At 38.0% G+C, this 21,824-nt stretch overlaps 1 protein-coding gene across 1 annotated transcript; it reads right to left on the reverse strand.

The window, feature by feature from the left end:
• Positions 1-1,557: 1,557 nt before the first annotated feature.
• Positions 1,558-20,699, reverse strand: LOC114248878 (ubiquitin-protein ligase E3B). The gene is made up of 19 exons (XM_089730164.1): positions 20,261-20,699; positions 19,875-20,114; positions 19,106-19,358; positions 18,525-18,713; positions 17,421-17,612; positions 17,016-17,341; positions 16,399-16,523; positions 15,608-15,779; positions 15,202-15,320; positions 14,012-14,184; positions 12,676-12,756; positions 11,447-11,645; positions 10,477-10,640; positions 9,858-10,004; positions 8,323-8,438; positions 7,672-7,801; positions 6,265-6,429; positions 4,148-4,259; positions 1,558-3,081 (listed from the first exon to the last, which is right to left on the reverse strand). The coding sequence occupies exons 1-19, from the start codon at positions 20,419-20,421 to the stop codon at positions 2,909-2,911; spliced, it is 3,237 nt and encodes a 1,078-aa protein (XP_089586290.1). The 5' UTR covers positions 20,422-20,699; the 3' UTR covers positions 1,558-2,908.
• Between the last annotated feature and the right edge of the window lie 1,125 nt (positions 20,700-21,824).

The following is a 21,824-nucleotide window of genomic DNA, read 5'->3' on the forward strand; positions in this document are numbered from 1 at the left end:
TCAGGTAAACTAAAATTATTAGAAAGTACTTTCACGATATAAACTTTCCCTGTTTTCAATCGTGCATGTCGTCGTTAAAAAACAAAACCTAATCGAAGTTTTGGGAACCAAAAATACATTCGAGACAAGCAAAAGTACAATTAAAATCTTTGATCTTTAGATACGACACTACGCGACCAAAGAGTAAATAAGTTACCATAAAAGAGACATTTTTGTGAACGCAATTAAGAAATAAGTCGTAAAAATGAGTAGTACTTTTTGGACAGATTCCTTGGTCAGTACGTTGGTCGCGTTAGTTCTTTGCCAATTACCCCGCAAGCAGATTTCCGACATATAGATTCTAGATATGACACTGTTTTTACACGAGGCAACACAGCCGTGGGTACAGGAGAGTCCAAAAGTTTTACCAGAAAGATAACCACGAGTCAATCTTTCGAATATTTCATTTTTTGTGGTCATGGCGGTTTGGGTACTGGAACAACAGTTTTAGCCACGTGTAGATACTCATGAAAACTATTTAAACCAAACGATAGATTAATCTTCATATCAATATAGGAAATAACCCAACTTTTTCCTGAGATCTTTTGTTTACAACATTTTGGCCAATTTTCTTTTTTATTATTTTTATCATGAAACTGTTTAGTTATAATTAAAATTACACAAGAGCAATAAGTTAATCGTTTCAAACCGAACATAAATTTTAATTGAGTATAAACAAGTCTTAAGTTATTTTTATGTAACAACTAGTTATTTAAAATATTTAAAATGGACACACTGAACAAAGAGGTGGTATTCCAATAAATTCACATCAATTATTCGCGATATTAAATCCAAAAGGTCGGATATCACTTTTTTTTTGCTTTTAATTATCGTCTACTTCTTCTCGACATAATATTAAAAACAGAATTTAAAGTGAACGATCAACTTTTTAGCAAAAATATCGTGATTATACATATTACATACATAAGTTATAAATATGTACTATTTTATTATATTATTTCCGTTTCAAATGCTAAAACGAATCAAAGTTGGACACTAAATTTCGAAAGTAACAAAAAAGTGCATTTTGCAGTATTTTTAACATTTAGAATTAATTTTTGCTGCTAATTAATGTATGTTACTGCTAAAGTTATGCCCGCCTCACAAAATTAGCGCCCATACCGACAGTACAGACAAAACAGAACCAGCCAACTACACAAGTCTTAAGAATGTCGCATCGACAAATAACTCTTTACTTCATGATGCAGTCTCGGTGAATGCCGTCCAACTTCAGACCCAACTTGTCTCTTAATTTGAAACTTACACGTGTTTGTTCGTGTCGCGGGTGAGTTGCCGAGCATTACTGACGACGCTATGACGTCACTGAACTGGAGACATGGTATCAAATTTTGCGCTGCATGTTGCTGCACGATGCCACTTGCAAGTCAACTATCGCGACCGCTTTTGAGTTATATTAGAATATGAAACGGTCTCTCTATAATTAAAAACTAATCACGATTTAATCTCGTTATACACGACTAGGTGTTGATTGAGGCGCGAGTGCAAAGGCAACGACAAGTCGTACTGTAGTGTAGTTCTTAATTATTTATGACAGAGATGACTTTGGTATAGAAAAAATAAATCTAAGGATTAAGGCTATTTGGTTTAACCGACATTTTGCTTAATACGCGACATTTATATTTGTAACTAGCTGACCCGGCATACTTCGTAGTGCCTCAATCAATAAATAAAAGACTTAGTTTTGTATAAAATAAACTTAAAAGAAACAAAAGGAATCCGTCCGACGGGGGACACATCAAAGGAAAAACAAAATTGTTATTTTTATTTAATTCCGAGCATTTTCATATTTATCTACCTTTTAAACCTTCTCTGGACTTCCACAAATAATTCATGACCAAAATTAGCCAAATCGGTCCAGCCGTTCTCGAGTTTTAGCGAGACTAACGAACAGCAATTCATTTTTATATATATAGATGAAAGATCTGTTTTATTTGGTATCAGCATCACCAGATCGATGTTTTTTAAACGAACTTCAATTATGTTTACATCATTCAAATAAATGAAGAGGCTTTTTTTTTGGCATTAATTGTTTTTCGAAATTTTAAACTTCTAAATGGCTCCCCTGTAATGTTGCAAAAATGTTGTTTAAACCAAATGGCCTTTCACCCCTCGATATTGAGATACGAATCGGTTTAGTGAATGAAGTTTCATTACTGAAAAAAAAAATGGCGCGCGTGCGCCAAACGCGTATTCTAATCTAAAAGAGACCTATTGAGCTGAATGTTTAATAAAATACGTACTAACAAGTTTCACGATTGACTTCCACGGTGAATGAATAACATTGTGTAATAAAAATCAAAGCTTTGCGTAGTTACTGGTGGTAGGACTTCTTGTGAGTCCGCGCGGGTAGGTATCAATACCGCGCCTATCTCTGCCGTGAGTGAAGCAGTAATGCGTTTCGACTTGAAGGGTGGGGCAGCCGTTATAACTATACTGAGACCTTAGAACTTTAATCTCAAGATGGGTGACGGCATTTACGTTGTAGATGTCTATGGGCTCTAGTAACCACTTAACACCCGGTGGGCTGTGAGCTCGAGCACCCATCAAAAAACTATAAAAAAAACCTTTTTTTGGTACGACTTTATGAAAACATCGTAAGACACGACGAGACTAAACGTGAATCACTACATAGTATAAAACAAAGCCGCTTTCTCTGTCCCTATATCCCTATGTATGCTTAAATCTGTAAAACTACGCAACGGATTTTGATGCGGTTTTTTTTAAAAATAGATAGAGTGATTGAAGAGGAAGGTTTATATGTATAATAGCATCCATTAAATAGTGGAGAAATCAATAATAAATTATAGTTTCCGAGGCGAGGCGAGGGCGGGTCGCTAGTGTGTTAGACCTAAGACAGTTCGAAGCCGGTGTTGCTGTTGACCGCGTACCGCAGCTTGTCGCGCAGCGTGCTCCGCTTCTGGTAGTTGGGCAGCTTGAGCAGGTTGAAGCAGGTCGACGAGGTCGGCAGCCGGTTCAGAGGGTCCTTCTTCCTTATTGTGAAGAAGCCGCGTATCACGCTGCCTGTTCCAGAATTTTTTTATTATGCTAATGAACAAACGGATTCGTAAGCCCACATGGTATGCGGTGGTCTTCGGAGCTTATGGACATCACATGGTTCCCGCCCTAACACTTAAAACTGGTACGCGTGATTGCACGGCGACAACACTATGCAGAGGTACCTGTGTACTATGTTGTATGTGATATGTTTTTTTTTTTAATATTATTAAGACTGTGTACCTTTTTGACAAACAACAAAGCCAGAGGTTGTTATTTACATTTTTTGTTTTAGTTTTAATTTATATTCCTGCCCATAAGGAGCTTAAAAGCTAGGTCATGCGTTCATTCCGAGCCTCTTTATCATACCAGTTTCTCGCATTTATTCCTATATGTGATATGTTGAATTTTTCTAATTAAAATATATTCCTTTTATCGCGATTTTTTTTTCTGCCTATGCTGATATCCTTGGAAGGCTATATCAGTGTTACCTTAGCGTATAAGTGAGCTCACGGGGCTCAAACCGGAGTGTTGCTAGCACTGGCTCTAGCAAGAGCAGTGCTTCGCAGAATCTACCACCGGATCGGAAACGCGACCCACTGAGAAGATACGGCGATAAACTCAGTGAGCTGCGTCTGTGGGTTAATATCGCGAATGTTGTTCGTGAAAATGTATTAAATACGTATTTTTACAGAAATATAGTTGTTAGAACGGTGATAAATATAGAAATATAGTTGAGTACGAGATTTGAACACCAGCATAGTGGCGTCGCTCCATACGGGTAGGTACATCGGGCGTCTCATCCATTAAACCTCAACTAGAGCAAATTACGTAGTAATAATCTATATACATATAAATAAGCAAAGACAATTAAATTTAGTACCGTTTTAAAATCTGTTTGTCGTCAGATTTTTTATGAAATTGAAAAACTTTAAAATTGCAAAGTTTTTCCCCTAAATTTTGAGCTGTCTAACTAACCTAATAAATACTACCTATTAATATGATTAACATCAATTTCCAGTATATTACAGATATTAGAAAAACTCAGACCCTGTACATAAAGCTTTAAACAAAAGAGCCGATCGAACATTACCTATGGTGTCTCCGGTGTCTTCATCGTCGCCAACTTCAACGCACCGTATCGAGAACGGGGGCTTTAGATGGGCGAATCCAAGTACAGGCGGCTTCGAGCATGACGTCACAAACTACAATCAAATGTAAACACTTTAATAGCATTACATACGCGTATGTACTAAATAGGACACAGTATTATTATTTTTTTATCGTGGTGTTTACTAGTCGGGATATTCGTTCGCATGTACTTGTGGTAGGACCTCTTGTGAGTCCGCGCGGGTAGGTACCATCACCCCGCCTGTTTCTGCCGTGAAGCAGTAATGCGTTTTGGTTTGAAGGATGGGGCAACCGTTGAACTATACTAAGACCTTAGGATTTACATCTCAAGGAGGGTGGCGCGTTTACGTTGTAGATGTCTATGGGCTCCAGTAACCACTTAACGCCAGGTGGGTTTTGAGCTTGTCCGCCCACCTATAAAAAAAACGAAAAAAAACTTGTGAATACAATATCAATCGAACACGTTCAAAAGGAGTATTACTTTCAGAAAGTACTATCAATAGGATTCAAAGGGGCGAGCATAAATTACTATCGAAAAAGTATTCGTATTGCTATCGAGAAAAACGTATAGAGTTTATACAGCGCCCCTTCCGGCCTTAAAAAGAATTAATTTCAGCAGCACGAATGAATTTACTTAGTATCGTTACGCAATCGAATCGTCACGTTCTCGAAACTCGAAACTCATACTCATATATATTCATAATACATAATACTTATACACATATTATACTTATACTACTCATTCGGTTGACTAGTAGGGAATGCCTTAAGCATTAAGTCCGCCAATGTAAATTTTACACGAAGTGTATGTAATAATGAAAACGAGACTCGTCCGAACCTTAGTTTTCTCAATCTTTCTTTACGGGGCAGAGTCCTGGACAATTAGGGCATCCGAGCGCAAGAAAATAAACGCATTTGAAATGTGGTGCTGGAGACGAATGCTCCGAATTCCATGGACGGCCAAGAGGACAAATAAATCTATCCTGGATCAGCTTCGCATCCGAGTCAGGCTCTCAACAATCTGTTACCAGAGGATCCTCAGCTACTTCGGTCATATTGCCCGCCGACAGTCAGATAACTTGGACAAAGTGATTGTGACGGGCAAAGTAGAAGGAAAGAGACCCCGCGGCCGATTACCTAGCCGTTGGTGTGATCAAGTAACCGCTCTAACTGGGTTGCCAGTCGCTACCGCCATTCGAGCAGCTGAGGACCGGACGAGATGGAAACAGCTCACGAGACAGGCCACGGTCAAGTTTCAGGGACACGACCTTCAGCAATGAAGAAAGCGACGAAGAAGAAGAAGAAGTATGTAATAAATAAATAAACGAGAGCATGAAAATTGTTTTGACATACGGTAAAGTAAATCTCGAAGGCTGGCTATCGAGTACTATTGTCTAATCTAAAGATCCCTTTTCGTATCGAGAACTCGATACATTTACATTACGAATTCGATAGCTTTTCGTGCTTGACGTACAGTTCAGTAGTAGTGATTCTATTTTTCCAAATGGAAAGGCAAAGGTATCAATCATACTATACAGTCTAATCATCCTTTTTTATGAAAAATAATAATAATATGCAGTGAAATGAAATGAAGTTAATCAATTGGCATGAAATTAAATTAGACGATATGGGGTGAAATATAATTACAGTAAAATGGTGGTTATTTACTGAGACTTTTTGGAGGAACCCGAGAAGCTACGTCCAGCGGCTTTTTTTCATTTTCCCACTTTCACAGATATTAATTAATAAGCCATCGACACTAAATCTATATAGATTTGGCTAATTTTGGTCTTGAATTATTTGTGGAATTCCAGAGAAGGTTTGAAAGGTAGATAAATATGAAAATGCTCGGAATTAAATAAAAATAACAATTTTGTTTTTCCTTTGATGTGTCCCCCGTCGGACGGATTCCTTTGGTTTGTTTTAAGTTTATTTTATACAAAAGTTTAGGTCTTTTATTTATCGATTGAGGCACTACGAAGTCTGCCGGCTCAGCTAGTAGACAAAATAAAACAATTCACAAAGCTACGTTCCTCGCGTTCCCGCCAAAAAGTCCATAAAAAGTCCAAGAGTTGGTACCTTGAGGAACATGGCGCGCTCGTGCTCGGTGAAGTCGCGCTGCAGCACGTCCCACAGCCAGCAGACGACGCGGTGCGAGTCGTGGAAGCCGCCGTAGTACTGCGTGTGGCGGCGCAGGTCGCGCAGGTCCAGGGGCACGTTGTCGCCGCTGATCAGCCGCTGCAGCTGTCCACACCACTCCGCGCTTACAACACTTTCAGAACATACAACCGCCCACGGCATCCTATCACTAAAATTTTCCATATTCCCGCAAGTAGAACAGACCTCCTTAAATATTCCCTTTTATCAAAGATTTGTAGTGAATATAACCAAACGTGTGCATTAATTGACGGCGTCGACATTTTTAAAGACACGTTTTCCTGATCTCAAGAACAAGCTAGTATCCAAGTTCCTTTGTTTATAATTGATGAGAAAATGTTAAATAGATAACTCGTGCTTTCATATTACTTAAAAAATTATAATTTTTTTCGTCGTATTGTTAACATTTAAATTTAACCTATTTTTCCGCTGTTTGTAAAATTGCTGTAACATATCATAGTGTGTCATAAGAGATTGCTCTACATGCCTGTAACTGGCTTACATACCTACCAGTACTTAATTTTTTTATACTTGTTATTTTTAAGCTCGACTGTTTTGTGTGTAATGCTGTTGGTGTGTCTAAATAAATAAACATCTTGCGGACATAGTTAGCTATGTGAGAGCTCAAAACCATTTTCTGTTCAGTCTGAACGTCATTTTTCACTTCTTTTTTTTTTCCTATCTATTCTAGTAGCCTCGAGGGGTTATTGTAGATTCGCCGAATTAGTAAGTGAGCTCACAGGACTCAAACCTGATGACGTTGCTAACACGAACGCTAGCAAGAGCCGTGCTTCGCAGAATCTACCACCGGATCGGAAACGCGACCCACTGAGAAGATCCGGAGAAACTCAGTGGGCTGTGTGCCGGGTAGTATTACATAAACTCTTAATATTTTCATACAGAAATTAATTCATTAATTGTTTCAACTGTTCGACGGCAGCCCTGAGCTTACACAACAAAAGTACCGTACCCTAAGGTACCTTTGTTGACGTTTAATTATAATTATTTTTAACAAAGAATGATTGTATTTCCAAGATACCAATTCCCGGATGAGCTAGACAATGTTCCATCGACGTCAACCTTCCTCGTTTAGACTACGAATTCACAACTAATTAACTTACTAAAACAAGCACCTTTCACGCGGAAACCTCTTGATTAAGACATAATAATAATACCGAGCATCCTAAATTGAACTTTGTGTCCTTGCAATTAGATAGCTTTCGACTTTACAATCGAATCACAGGTACATCTTTTGGTATCTTTAGTTCGCTTGTAGACAGGAACATGGGATATGAAGTACTTGCGTAATCTAGGAATTATTATACTCACCTCTGGGGTGGAGAACAACGAGAGCCACTCGGGGTTGATAATGGTTCTGAACCCTTTGATGAAAGCGTTCGTCTGGTCTTTGATTTGCATGTGCATCCGGAAATGAGCCATCAGGTGAATGTAGTTTATTCTGAAACAAAAATGATAAGAGTCAATTAAAAATAAAAAAAATTTTGGACTGCCAATCTGGATGGTGACGTTATACTAATTGTTGTGATGGGTTACCGCGAGTTATATAAACAATTAAAACTTTTTTTTTTTTTGATGAGTGTGCGAAAATTTGACTTAATCGGTTCAATTCCATTAAAAGATTCCGTTACTTAGATGGCTATAAGTGAATCTAATGAAGGCTAGCCAAAAACGCGTCAATTACATTTTTTTTTTATTGCATAGTTCGGTGGCTCACGGTCCACCTGGTTTTAAGCGGTTACCGGAGCCCATAGACATCCACAACGTAAATGTCGCCACCTTGAGATATAAGTTCTAAGGTCTCAGTATAGTTAGTTAAAACGGTTGCCCCACCCTTCAAACCGAAACGCATTACTACATCACGGCAGAAATAAGCAGAGTGGACTATCCGTGCGGACTCACAAGGGGTCCTACCACCTGTACAATGCAAGCACATAGCTACAAGTTTATAGAGCCCCTTACTTGTTCTCGTTGGTGACGGGGATGCCTTTACCGCCCGGCACCAGCTCGTGCGTCACAATTTCCCCCAGACGTTCCTCATCCACGGAGAACGTCAGCTCCAGCGAACAAATATCTCCCTGAAACATGTAAATAGAATTATTCTTTTTATGATTCAATGATTACTTGTGGCTCGAGGATCTTTCCAGTTTCACCAGGACAGGCAAATAGAAATTGAAAGAACCTTAATTGTACTTGACGGAGGCGACATGTTAATTTGATTTTTACTATCGGTACGAGACGCGCCAGAGGTCAGACCCCCCCCCCCTCAAACAATGACTTTTTGCCGGGAACGCGAGGAATGAAGTGGTGTGATTTGTTTTATTTTGTCTATTTAGTGTTTCTTCAGATTTAAATGTGTAATAACGGTGGTTTATTAACCGTTTATCTGTGAAAGTGCGCAAATGTGGGAAAATAAAACAAAGCCGCTAAACGTAGCTTCTCGGGATCCTCCAAAAACTCCACTGAAAAAATCTCAGTAAATGACCACCATTTTACTGAGATTATATTTCATCGCATATCATCTCATTTCATTTCGTTTTCATTTCATTTCTTGCCATGTTTCATATTCATCAACTTCATATCATATCAGTTTTCAGATTACAAAAGGTTTTCATTAAAATTAAAATAGGACATGACCTTAAAGGTCTTAGTTACCAGGTCATAAAATCCCTTTTAAAAAAAAAGACAAATTTGAGCCGTGTCGATGCGTACCAGTCGATTGCACGGAACACACGCAGCAGGTTGTTGTGACGTCAGGCCGACCCGCGCACAGCGGCAGGCCCTAACGCCTGTTACACTTCTAACATTTATTTGTGCCGGTTACGTCGCCTATGGACTTCAGCAATGTCAGGGGCAGAGCCAAGCCGCTGCCTACCGTTGAGTACTCTCCACAAGCCTCGTTTGAGGAAGGACATGTCATAGCGCTCGGGAAACAGCGCGGAGGGGAGCTCATTCCATAGCCGGATGGTACGGGGCAAAAAAGACCTCTGGAAACGCACTGTGGATGACCGCAGTGGCTCCAGGTAGTATGGATGAACTCTACTCCGGTGGCGGGCGGTGCGATAGTAAAAATGAGATGTGTTCCGCTTTCGATAATTCTACTGTGTTTGTTTCGGTTACCCCCATATATCTCTTCTATACTAATATATAAATCTACAGTGTTTTTTACGGATGTTCCGTTATAACTACTGAACCATTTATTCGATTGACTTGAAACTTGGTATCCATGTAGAAAATAAATGTACTTAATGGATAGGCTAATATTTATGTGAGTGTTGGACTCCCTAATAATAATGACAATAAATAATAATGTTAATTTTAAATACCCAGCGAAGCGGGCGAGTACAGCTAGTCTGCTAATATAGTTGAGACTAATTGGGACTAATAAGGTTGAGATAAATATCTTAATATATACTGTTTGTACAATTACAAGTGACGGCACTTAGTTCGGACTAACAACTGACATATAATTTAATCGTTTCGTCCCAATAAAATACCTGAAAGTGTTTGATGTATGTGAGACTCCGATAGAGGTCGCGATCGAGGGAGGGCAGCTCGTCGATCCAGCTGTACAGCGCCTGCTGGGTCTGGCCCAGGACTTGACTCAGGAAGAACGACGCGAACGGGACGTCCACCACGATGCCCTTGGGTGCAACAACTTATGTTTTAAATTACATAATGTAGTTAAGTGCGGTACACTCGTGTTTATCGACAAACATATATACTCTCAGTACATAACTAGTGAGGCTACGGTAAGTGAATTTAGGCATTTTCCCTTACCTTTTTTTCTTCTTTTTTTTCTTACCTATGCCGATAGCCTTGAGAGGCTATTTCAGCTTCTCCTTGAAGTATAGGTGAGCTCACGGGGCTCAAACCGGAGGTGTTGTAACACTGGCCCTAGCAAGAGCCGTGCTTCGCAGAATCTACCACCGGATCGGAAACACGACCGACTGAGAAGGTCCGGCAAAAAATTCAGTGGGCTGTGTCTATGGATTAATTTACTCGTCGAGCCCTTCATCGCAAGTAACGGGTTCGGCGAGAACGGTGACCGGTGCTTGAGGTACTCAAAAGCACCGTTAATGGATCGGGAGGATCCGTAAGGACATGTGGCCTTACCTCATAAACAGCTTTCCCTAGCATCCTGCCGATGAACTCGAAGAGTTGAAGATGGTTCTCTTGCAGGCACGACGTCGGCGACGGGTACAGGCGCTCCTCACTCGTCACACGGAACAGGTTCAGAGATGGATCGAACACGCGTTTTATTGTTTCTTCGAGAAATTCTGAAAGGTTCGAAAATTATAACAATATATTATATGGTTATTGAGAATAATCCGAAATTGTAATAGTAATAATGAAGTTTTACAATTGTAATAGCAATTTCTCAATACATTTTTATTATATAGTTATGTTGGTGTATTTTTATTGAATTTTTAGTACAGTAGATTGGGGGGAATAGGGACTAGAGGTCGAATAGGGACAATTCTAGAATGTCACAATACTTTTGTTGAGTTGTTAGATTTAACTTTGTTGAACTGAAAATGGTTTTATTTAGTGTTTAAAAATATTAAATAGTTTAATTTAGGCATCAAAGTTTTGTAACTCATTAAAGATATAAAAAAATTAATTACCTAAAGTTAGGTACCTACCTAACAACTAAAGCCTTATCGAAAAACTCTATTATCCCCACACGTAACCCGATTCACCCCCCAACTCCTGGGTGAATAGGGACAAGTGCGTTTTTGTTACTATTTATAGTTATTATGTAATAAACTATTTCTTAATGCATTATAAATGAAAATTTAAACTACCGGAAACATTATGATCTCTGTTTTATTATTATAATTACAAAAAAAAACGATAAAAATCAACGTCTAACTTAAAAATCCCCCCATTTTACGGTATACTATAATAGACTAGATTTAAGCCATTAAACAGGCCGAGTGCAGGCAACATTGGAGGAAGCTGGTGCAAAAACTGGACCAAGGTGGTCACGTCCCTCAGTAATGAGAAAGCGACGAAAAAGAAGAAGAAAATTTTTCAAATTGATATTTTTTGTGTCCTTAGATCGAAGTGCACGAGAGGGTACCCTTGAACACGCCGTCCTGGTCGATGCCGGCCTCGTCGAGTCCCTGCTCGTTGATGAAGCGCACGCGCACGCAGCCCCGCAGCGCGCGGGACGGCAGCGCCGCCAGCTGCCGGTAGCCGTCCTCCACCAGCCGCGCGCGCCGCACCGTCACCAGCGTCGAGCGCCCGCCGCAGGCGCTCTCCGTCAGCCCCAGCACCACCTGCCATCATCTTCACCTCTACTTATTGTGTAGACGCCTACTGGTGGGAGGACCTCTTGTGAGTCCGCGCGCCTGCCTATTTCTGCCGTGAAGCAGTAATGCGTTTCGGTTTGAAGGGTGGGGCAGCCGTTATAACTATACTTGAGATCTTAGAACTTATATCTCAAGGTGGGTGGCGCATTTACGTTGTGGTAACCACTTAACACCAGGTGGGCTGTGACCTCGTCTAGCCATCTAAGCAATAAATAAAAAAACCCGTGAACGAGTTTACAATCCACTCGGTGCGGCGGTTACCGGAGCCCATACACTACATTTTTTCCCCTATACTGATAGCCTTGACAGGCTATATCAGCTTCTCCCTGACGTGTAGGTGAGCTCACGGGGTCAAACCGGTGTTGCTAACACTGGCCCTAGCAAGAGCAGTGCTTCGCAGAATCTACCATCGGATGGGAAACGCGGCCCACTGAGAAGATCCGGCGAGATTTTCAGTGGGTTAGACATTACACAACTCACTCACTATCTCTCTCTGAATTTTGTACCGTATGTTCCATGAGATATCCGTAAGTGCTCTGAGGAATTGTTTGAGATGACCACATCATCTCCTTTTTTTTTATCATCGTACCGCCCGCCACCGGAGTAAAGTTCACCCATATTATCTAGAACCACTGTGGTTATCCACGGTGAGTTTCCAGACATTTTTGCCAGTCCGGCTTTGAAATAAGCTCTACTTGTTTCGCGAAAGCTATGACATGTCATTCTTCAAACAAGACTTATGGAGAGTGCTTAACGGTAGGTAACGAATTAGCTGTGGTCCTTGCATTACTGACGTCCATGGGCGATAGTAACCACTCACCATCAGGCATATGCTCCTCTACCTATGACTGCCCCGCCCTTTATTTAGGCCGAACACAGCAGAAATAGTCAATCTGATGGTAACAGTCCGTGCAAGTTACAATACGACTCTGTAACCAGTAAGCCCAGTCTCCGTAATTAACAATACAAAGGTTTTTTTTAATAACAATTAACATACCTTTTCATCAGCGACAGCCCTCCGGAACAATCGGACCCTTTCTCCGTGAGCGATCATGTGAGGAGTCTTTTGTACCAGCATCTGTTATTGTGAGATGTAAGATGAATTATTTACGTTTACTAGATATCGATATCGATTAAAACTAGCGTTACGCAATAAGGTAGAATACAACCAGACAACTGTTAAAATGATATTGAGAATAAATTTTCTGATTTACAAGACCCCATAGATCTCGGAAATCGTAACCGCATAAATATCCCAACAATTTAGGTTCAAGGGCACCGAAATCTTTAATCAATCCGAGCCCAAGACGCCCTGGCTTTTTTTTATTTTTATCGCATAGATGTGTGGACGAGCTCACAGCTCACCTGGTGTTAAGTGGTTACCGGAGCCCATAGACATCTATAACGTAAATGCCGCCACCCACCTTGAGATATGAGTTCTAAGGTCTCAGTATAGTTAGTCTACGGGCACGAAGCTTGCGATGGCTGAGCGATGGCGGCAGCGAGGCGACGCGACGCGGGGCGGGCAGCAGCGATATCTCACGCGGGCACGAAACAAGCTGGCGAGTAGTCGCGCTCATACAGTGTTGTGCGAATCATGAGTTTACGTCGAAAAGAACTATTGGAGCCTAGTCTCCTAATGAGGGAATTATTATTACTTAGAGATGGTGTTCATCCAATAAATCAAAGAAGACTCAATTGGGAACAATTTTCTACGCTTTATTACGAGCTAAGGTGTTGTCGTGGCGTGTTTTTTTGACAGGACATAAGACTTACAGCGACTAGACATAGATACAGACTTAGACAGCGACTTAACAAGAATTCGAAAAGAAATGGAATGAGGGCGTACGTAACTAGCGGCAGACAGTACATTTTTTGACTTCTTAAAATACTGACACAAGGACGACAAAGAACGAACCGACTGTTCTGATATACATATAAAAATAGTCGACAAAAATACGAATCGACCGTTCCAGTGATCCATCGACCGTTCAAGTGTCATTCAATGAAATTTTAAATTCATTGTTTAATTATAAATTACTCATTATCAATTTCTATTTCTAAAATAATAATTAAACACAGCCCTGTGTACCCGCGCAAGCGATGAAACCAAACTAGTTTGTTCGCGCCCTTCCGCGTCGCCGTCGCCCCATCATCGCCCGTACATCGCTCGATCGCCCCGCTCCGCCATCGCGTTTCGTGCCCGTCCCCATACTGTGCAATGCTTTTGTATACATCGCCGTCGCGCCGCTGCCGCCATCGCTCGGCCATCGCAAGTTTCATGCCCGTAGACTAAGACTAAGAGATCAAAGTTTTATAATACACACACACACCTGCTGCGGTTTCTTGCCCTTCTCCAGATCGGACATGAACTGCCCCTCCCGTATCTCCTTAACGAGCCAGTGGTGGGCGGGCGTGTACGAGCGCCGGCAGTCGCGACGGTACAGCACCAGCAGTAGCGTGTGCAGCGAATTAAATAAATCATTGCTTTGGATTGTTTTGAGATCTGCAAGCGATAACATAACTTAATAACTTAATTTTGCAAAAATACATGAAGACTTACAATAAATGTAAAATTCCCCCCATTTTACATCGGGACACTTTTTAAGTTCGACATTGATTTTTATCGTTTTTTTTTTGTAATTATAGTAATAAAACGAAGATCATAATGGTTCCGGTAGTTTAAATTTTCATTTAGAATGCATTAAGATATAGTTTATTATAGAATAATCATAAAAAGTTACAAAAACTAACTTGTCCCTATTCACCCAGGTGTTGGAGTGAATCGGGTTACGTATGGGGACAACAGTTTTTCGATAGGGCTGGCACTATTTAGTTGTTAGATAGGTACCTAACTTTAGGTAATTAACTTTTTAACATCTTTAATGAGTTACAAAACTTTGATGATTAAATTAAATTATTTAATATTCTTAAACACTAAACAAAAGTCATTTTCAGTTCAACAAAGTTAAATCTGTATCAACCCGACAAAAGTATTGTGAAATCCCCGTTTTATCCCTATTTTACCTCTAGTCCCTATCTACTTGTACTTACTTTACTACGATATTCTACTAATATTCGTTCGTTATCAACGAATAAAGTGTTATTTGTACACTTTTTAAATACCTTGATAACCTTTGAGAAAAAAATTTATTAATACTTATTCTAGTGACCTCAAGGGGTCATGCTAGATTAACCGAACGAGTAGGTGAGCTCATGGGGCTCTAGCCTGGTGAAGTTGCTAACACTAGCCCTAGCAAGAGCTGATAATATGTTTCTTTAAATTTATTTCAAAAAGGTAGATTAATATAATAATAAAACTGTACAAGAGAGAGTAATGTACTGGATGAGATAATTTGCTATAAATAAATGAGAGGTGCTTTTCAGGTGAAGACATCTTTAAATTGTAATGTTGGTCTATTTGGTTGGGTACACCTACTGCTGTCCACTAACCTCTAAGCGCTATTCATCTCTAGTGACGTTTTCTCTAAAAGTTTTACGAATATTTCTCTGATCAACATACCAAAAAGCTGTCCCATTATCGTTTTGTAGACAAACATATTCAGGAACTGTGACATGTTGATGAAATCTTGCAGTTTAAAAGGATCCTGTTTCTCATACATTTCCATATCATCTAAAATTCTGAGTGAAAAAATTCATGGTTAAAATATTATTTAACATATAAAACATTTTATTTATTACCGTTGAAACCCATTAATGTTATTGGGCTGATGGGACTATAAGAGCCTTTCTTGAAATGCTTATAATAACATTCAATGTAAAGTAGTCTAAGCCTAGTAAAAGTAAATAACTTGAGGAAGCATTGCCCTTAAATCGACATACAAATATTATATAAATTACAATATTTATGTACTGTTAAAGACTATGAGATAGTCAACATCAGTTGAACAAAGCTAGTAGCAACTTACGTAACATAATGAGTCATGCAGTCCGCAAATAGCACCAACATTTGAAATTCTGGTGCCGAGGTCTTTGTGTTAACGGCTAACAAATCGAGGTAGGATTTCAATCCACAGTTTGGTCCCAAAGTACAGAGAAATTGCCATAATGAATACAATATATTCTCCTGATTGCTTAACCCTAAAATAATAATAGTTTTTATTATACATACATGGTGAAGTGATCCAGACCGTTAACAGTCACATAGGAATTTTTTTTTGTGTTCTTTTCATTTTATTTTTTATTGCTTATATGGGTGGACGAACTCACAGCCCACCTGGTGTTAAGAGGTTACTGGAGCCTATAGACATGTACAACGTAAATGCGCCACCCACCTTGAGATATAAGTTCTAAGTTCTCAAGTATACTTACAATGTCTGCCCCACCCTTCAAACCGAAACGCATTAGTGCTTCACGGCAGAAATAGGCAGGGTGGTGGTACCTACCCGTGCGGACTCATAAGAGGTCCTACCACCAGTATAAACAACAGCTGAGGTTGGAGGTGTTTTTTATAACAACAGCTGAGGTTCAGGGAAAGAGACCTAATAGCACAAGCTTCCTTCCAAGTGCATCTATCACTGAACCAAATGACAAGGTGCTGAGTTCTGGTGAGAAACACAGCAGGCTGATGCTTCGATTAAGTGTCGACAGGTTAAACAAGTAGACATGTCTTCATGTTTATTGTAACCTTAATTTATTAGAATGAAAAATAATGAGGAAGCAACAAAACCACACAACATTGAGTGAAGTATTTATTTACCTGTTAGAATATCTAGTTTCACTTGAGTCATAGTTTGCAGAGCAGTTTGGTACATAGAACAGATTAACGCAGCTTTCGTGCAATCCGGCGATCCTAATTTTCTAAAGTTTTTGCTTGAATTGGACCTGAAAATTTTAATTTTTCATTTACCTAATTATTTTAATAAATTACGATATTAATAGAGTTTGGGGCCAAAACGTGTGACGAATTACGCGTTTATCTTACAATAAGACAAAACGGTTTGCTAAATATAACATTAAGTGTTATGGTTGGTCAGAATGATAGAATTATTTTTATAGGTTTTAATAAATAAAATAAATCATATTTCACAAAAAGTCATTAGATAACGGTTTAAATTTAATTGCGTTCCGATATCAATATTATGTTGCCAACCGACATTTAAAAATTAAAATATTGCTAATTTTATTATTCCAAGTCAGTTTAAATATATTTATTAGTATTTTTCATAGATTAACAAACGTTTGCTTATACATAGATATAATAGATAAGTGATGATCAATGTTCACAACTAAAACTAGAAACTTGACTAAACACCCCAAATTTAGAATTTGCCAGTAGGCCACAATTTAAAATACAAATTATATTACAATACCAACCTGTTGGTCCTAGCCTCAATAGCTCTCCTTATAAATGCAGCAGGATTATTACTTTGCACTGGAGTAGATGGCTGTGACGGTCCAGCGCCCTCTTCAGCTGTAATACCAGCATCTAACATCTCTTTTAGAGGAACAGCTAGGATTTTATTGAGTAACTGTGTTCCCCATAACAAAGATAACTGATTTCTCAGATTGGTCATAGCGTGAGGCAAGTACGCGTCCAAGCTTTGTGAAAACCATCCCAAGATCGGATGCCAGTTGCTAAGATTTCCTTTCTTGCACACGACATATTGCTGGCATGAGTCTAAGAAACGTGTAGATACTAACTGGGGACAGTGAATATTTAAGTTAATTTTATGTTTTTTTTTTATCCAAACTAAAATATCAGTTGTTAATATTACTTACTATAAATGCAGGGTAATAAGTTTCCTTCATAGCATGATCTTTTTCTAAGTGTGCCAACTGTATGAGGTTTCCGAGAAGACAAAGTGCATAGTTCCCTTCTAATGTATTGAATACAATACGCATGTTTTGATCGGTGCTCAAAAACTCTATGCTTTTATCGAACATTGAATGAGTTCTATATGCTGCTATTGACTGCAAAAAATGTATTACATACATGAAGCATAATAATAATAATAATATAATATTTACTAACAATCACGCCACGTTAACTGGTCCCGTGATAAGTTCGTAAAGAACTTGTGTTACAGGTACCAGATAACGGATATAAATGTAAGATTTTTATTATACACATATATATATTTAATATACATCCATAACCCTGGAAAAGACATTTATATTTATCATACAAATATCTTCCCTTGGCGGGATTCGAACCCGCGACCCCCTTGTGTAGTGACCATGTCACTTACCACTACACCAGACGGCCGTTAATAATAATAATATATAAATATATTTGTGCTTATTAAATGTGAAATTGGTAGGTATTCCTAAAGTTTAATTCTGGTTCTGAAGAACTGATAGAAGAAGAAGAAATAACTTTAAAAATATAAAATAATTTATAAAAATATAAATTATTTCTTCTTCAGAAGAAGAATATATTGTTATAAATTACAATTGAGACTATGAGTCTTATGTGTCAAGGGCAATAACAAATCATCCACAACTTCTTTGTCCATACAGAACAGAAAAATCCTGTAATATATTATATAAACACACCCCAGATCTGTTACATTTATTATTATTATATTTCATTTCCACTTAACAATGCAAATATATGTCAGATTATAAACTAGGTATTTCTTCTTTTTCTTTGTTAGATAAAAATGTTATTGTCCGGTAATCTGTTATTTTAAATGACTGCAACTTTCAACTCTTAGGTGAAATGTTGATGTAATCAATGTTAAGATTTATGTATAACATTATTTAAGCATTGTCAAACTGAGTATCAATTAAGTTTGAAAATTACTCTAATATAGCCTTTTTTCAATCATTTCTATTGGCTTACTAGACTCACATACTTTTTTGTCAAGAATGTATACTTACTTCAGGAGAAAGTTGCTGCATTTGATAGACTAGTGTTGGAACTGACAAAATCTGGATTATGTACATTGTGAGTAGTTTCTCAGAAAATTGTGCTGATATAAGTGGCCGCAGTGATAATGTCACTATGGCAGTTAAGGAAATATTCTTGAGGAATACTTTTTCACGACACAGACCACGCAACAATAGCGACTGAAACATATAAATTATTATTAACACACAAAATAAAATAAAAATCTTTCAAACTATATAGACATGTAATTTTTACGACAGTTTTTTCTTTTTTTTTTGCTTATATAGGTGGAAAAGCTCAAAGCCCGCCTGATGTTAAGTGGTTACTGGAGCCCATAGACATCTACAACATAAATGCGCCACACACCTTGAGATTAAAGTTCTAAGGTCTCAGTATAGTTATATTACAACGGCTGCTCTACCCTTCAAACCAAAACGCATTACTGCTTCACGGCAGAAATAGGCAGAGTGGTGGTTGGTACTTACCCGCGCGGACTCACAAGAGATCCTACCACCAGTGAAGTGAAAGTTTTACTGGTAACATCACTTAAAGTCAAAACAAATCAACATACTTTTAAGGTTAAGTAATATCCTTTATGAAACAGTGATCCCATGACATTAGCACAGAGTTGATTCATGCCGCCTCTTAACTTTTCAAAGTTTTTAAGGCGTGTCAGTGCCCATGTGCTGCTCCCAGTGTAGGCAAGTAGTGTATGGAGATGAATAAGAATGCTCTGCATATCCATGGGAGATTCTGGTTTAAGCTGTTCAAGGTATTGACAACATTTAAACAGAACATCTTTTATATGTGATATCCATCTTAAACTGAAAATATATCATTTATTAATAATTTTGAACATTTATTTATTGAGTGCTTTGTATTATATTATAAATATTTGTATTATATTATTTTATTGTATTATAATTTACACAAAAACAAATCACTGACCTTTTTTTTTAAACCATAGTTATGGCAATATAAAAAAAAAAAACTAATTTAACTTTTTTTGTATAGACATGTCCGGTGTCTCTATAAATAACAAGTTAGCCTGATGTTTACTTCACACTTAGAGCGAGTGCCATCTAAAAGGCATTAATGTTATAGAATAAGTAAAAAAGATTTTTTAAGACTTACACCTAGCATTAGAATATTATAGAGAAATGTATCTATTTTATAACTAACTTATTGATATATCAATTATTCATAATCTGACTTCATTATTTGAAAATAGTTGACACTATGTCACTGCGCCATATTTCAAAGGAAAGCCAGTGTTAAGCAAGTTAAATGGCTGAAGTTAGCCCACTTAGAATTTATAAAGTATATTATTAGCAACATACCTGTACTCCTTATTAAGAAAAACTCCAACATAAGACAATTTAATGGACTCCGAGTGTAGACTATTAGTGATATATTTGCAAAGTTTTTCAAATCTTTTTCTGTCTCTCTCAGCATCAAACACAATTAATAAACGACAAGATGACTTGAACACAGATAGTGCAGGAAGGAGTTCAGTAGATTTTAGTGTATCATCATGAGAACCATCTGATGCTTGTAGTAGTAATTCATCAAATTCATTTCTAAAAATCGACAATTTTATCATCAGTTTAAAATTATGCTCAATAGTTATGTCAATAATTTGTTTGATTTAAATCAAACAATTGATGTTATTGGTTAGATTGCGCACAGCGCTGTTCTAAGTATACATCAAAACAACGTTACTTACAAAATTATCTTGACGAACTTCTGTCTCTGTAACCAGCCCCGTACAAGAGCCTGGATTTTTACTACTGAAGCTTCTCGTTTCTTTTCCAAAGCCCGCTCTTCTCGAGCAGCTTTTGTTTGTTCTAAGAATGACTCTTTACTTGTAAAATCTTTAGAGAACATTTTGAATAGACCTCTATGCACTGGTTACAAATTTCGCTTTGTTTTACACAGCTGTCAGACTGGATGTTCCAAAAATTTTCTTTTACCGAGGCAACATCATAATCATCACTCCAATTTAACGTATAAAATCTATGTTATTTTTATCAAAAGCATTATGAGTAACTATAATAATTGATTTTGTAATTTTAATCAATTAAACGAGTTTAAAAATGGAATCCTTTTTACTGTCATTTCTTCTAATCTTTGGTTTATCTTGGTCAACTTTTAATTTGACTTTGGCGTTTGAATTTATTGACATTTAGAAAAGCGAATGGATCAGACCATACAGTAAATCTTTTTTTATTTTCTGTAATACATATTCCTTTCAAGTCTAAAATTTTTTTTGCTAAAATTTCATTTTATTTGCTAATACAAGGGAATGGAAGCTTTAATGCCTTCATTAAAAAATAAAATAAAAAATCCAAAATGCCTCCAGAGTCAGGTACTACCTCTGCACGATAGTGATGTGTAGGCTTTAAATGAACTAGAGCACGATAGTGATGTTATTGGGTTTTTGAATATTATGGTGCTCGTTAATGAAAATAAGAGCCAAATTTTAGCAAAATCAATATTTATTTCTTCAACGTTATTATAACAATCAGTTTTTTTAATTGTTTCAATCAGTCTTACAAATAATATACCTAGGTTTTATTTTGTATGATATGCTGCAAAGCAGTATTGTCCTCTTTTGAGGCAGAGATACACATCACACTTTACACACCGAATCTTTGACCTGCTTTTACAATTTTCCATTCTGCATGCGCGAGGATTATCAATGCTTTAAAAACTTGGGAGGTGGTCGTAGCCGTCGTACTTTTTGGCTTGAGAGGGCTGATTTGTTCTCTTAAACCTTGTATTATTATTTTGCACTACATTTTCGACAGCATTTTCATCACTCTCGCTAATCCTCTTTCGGCGATTAGGCGTGTTGGTAAGCCCATCTGCTACTTGCATCCGAAACTCTAACAAGTCCATAACTTTGCTATTTGGGATCGCAGCTGCTGCACATTCCAATTTATACAAGCGCCATGCATTGCAAAGAGCCAGATCAAAGAAATGGAGTATGACCTTTAACGTCCATTTTCTCGTCTTCATAAAGGTGCGGAAGTACTCCATTGATTGATCAAGGATGTCCACACCACCCATGTACCTATTGTAATTAGCGATTATTTTGGGCGCGGTAACATCAGTGAAAGCAGAGATATTTTTATCCCAACGCTGTACAAATGTTGTATCGTCAGCAGATGTGCAGTTTGATGCAACTAGCACGGATTTGTTATCCATCCATTTAACGACTACGACATTGTCACACACGAACTGTTGCGATTCACCACGTTTCATACGGCGATCAGGTTTGAAATCGA

The sequence above is a fragment of the Bombyx mandarina genome, chromosome 10 (assembly GCF_030267445.1).
Source record: "Bombyx mandarina strain Sakado chromosome 10, ASM3026744v2".
Lineage (NCBI taxonomy): Eukaryota > Metazoa > Arthropoda > Insecta > Lepidoptera > Bombycidae > Bombyx > Bombyx mandarina.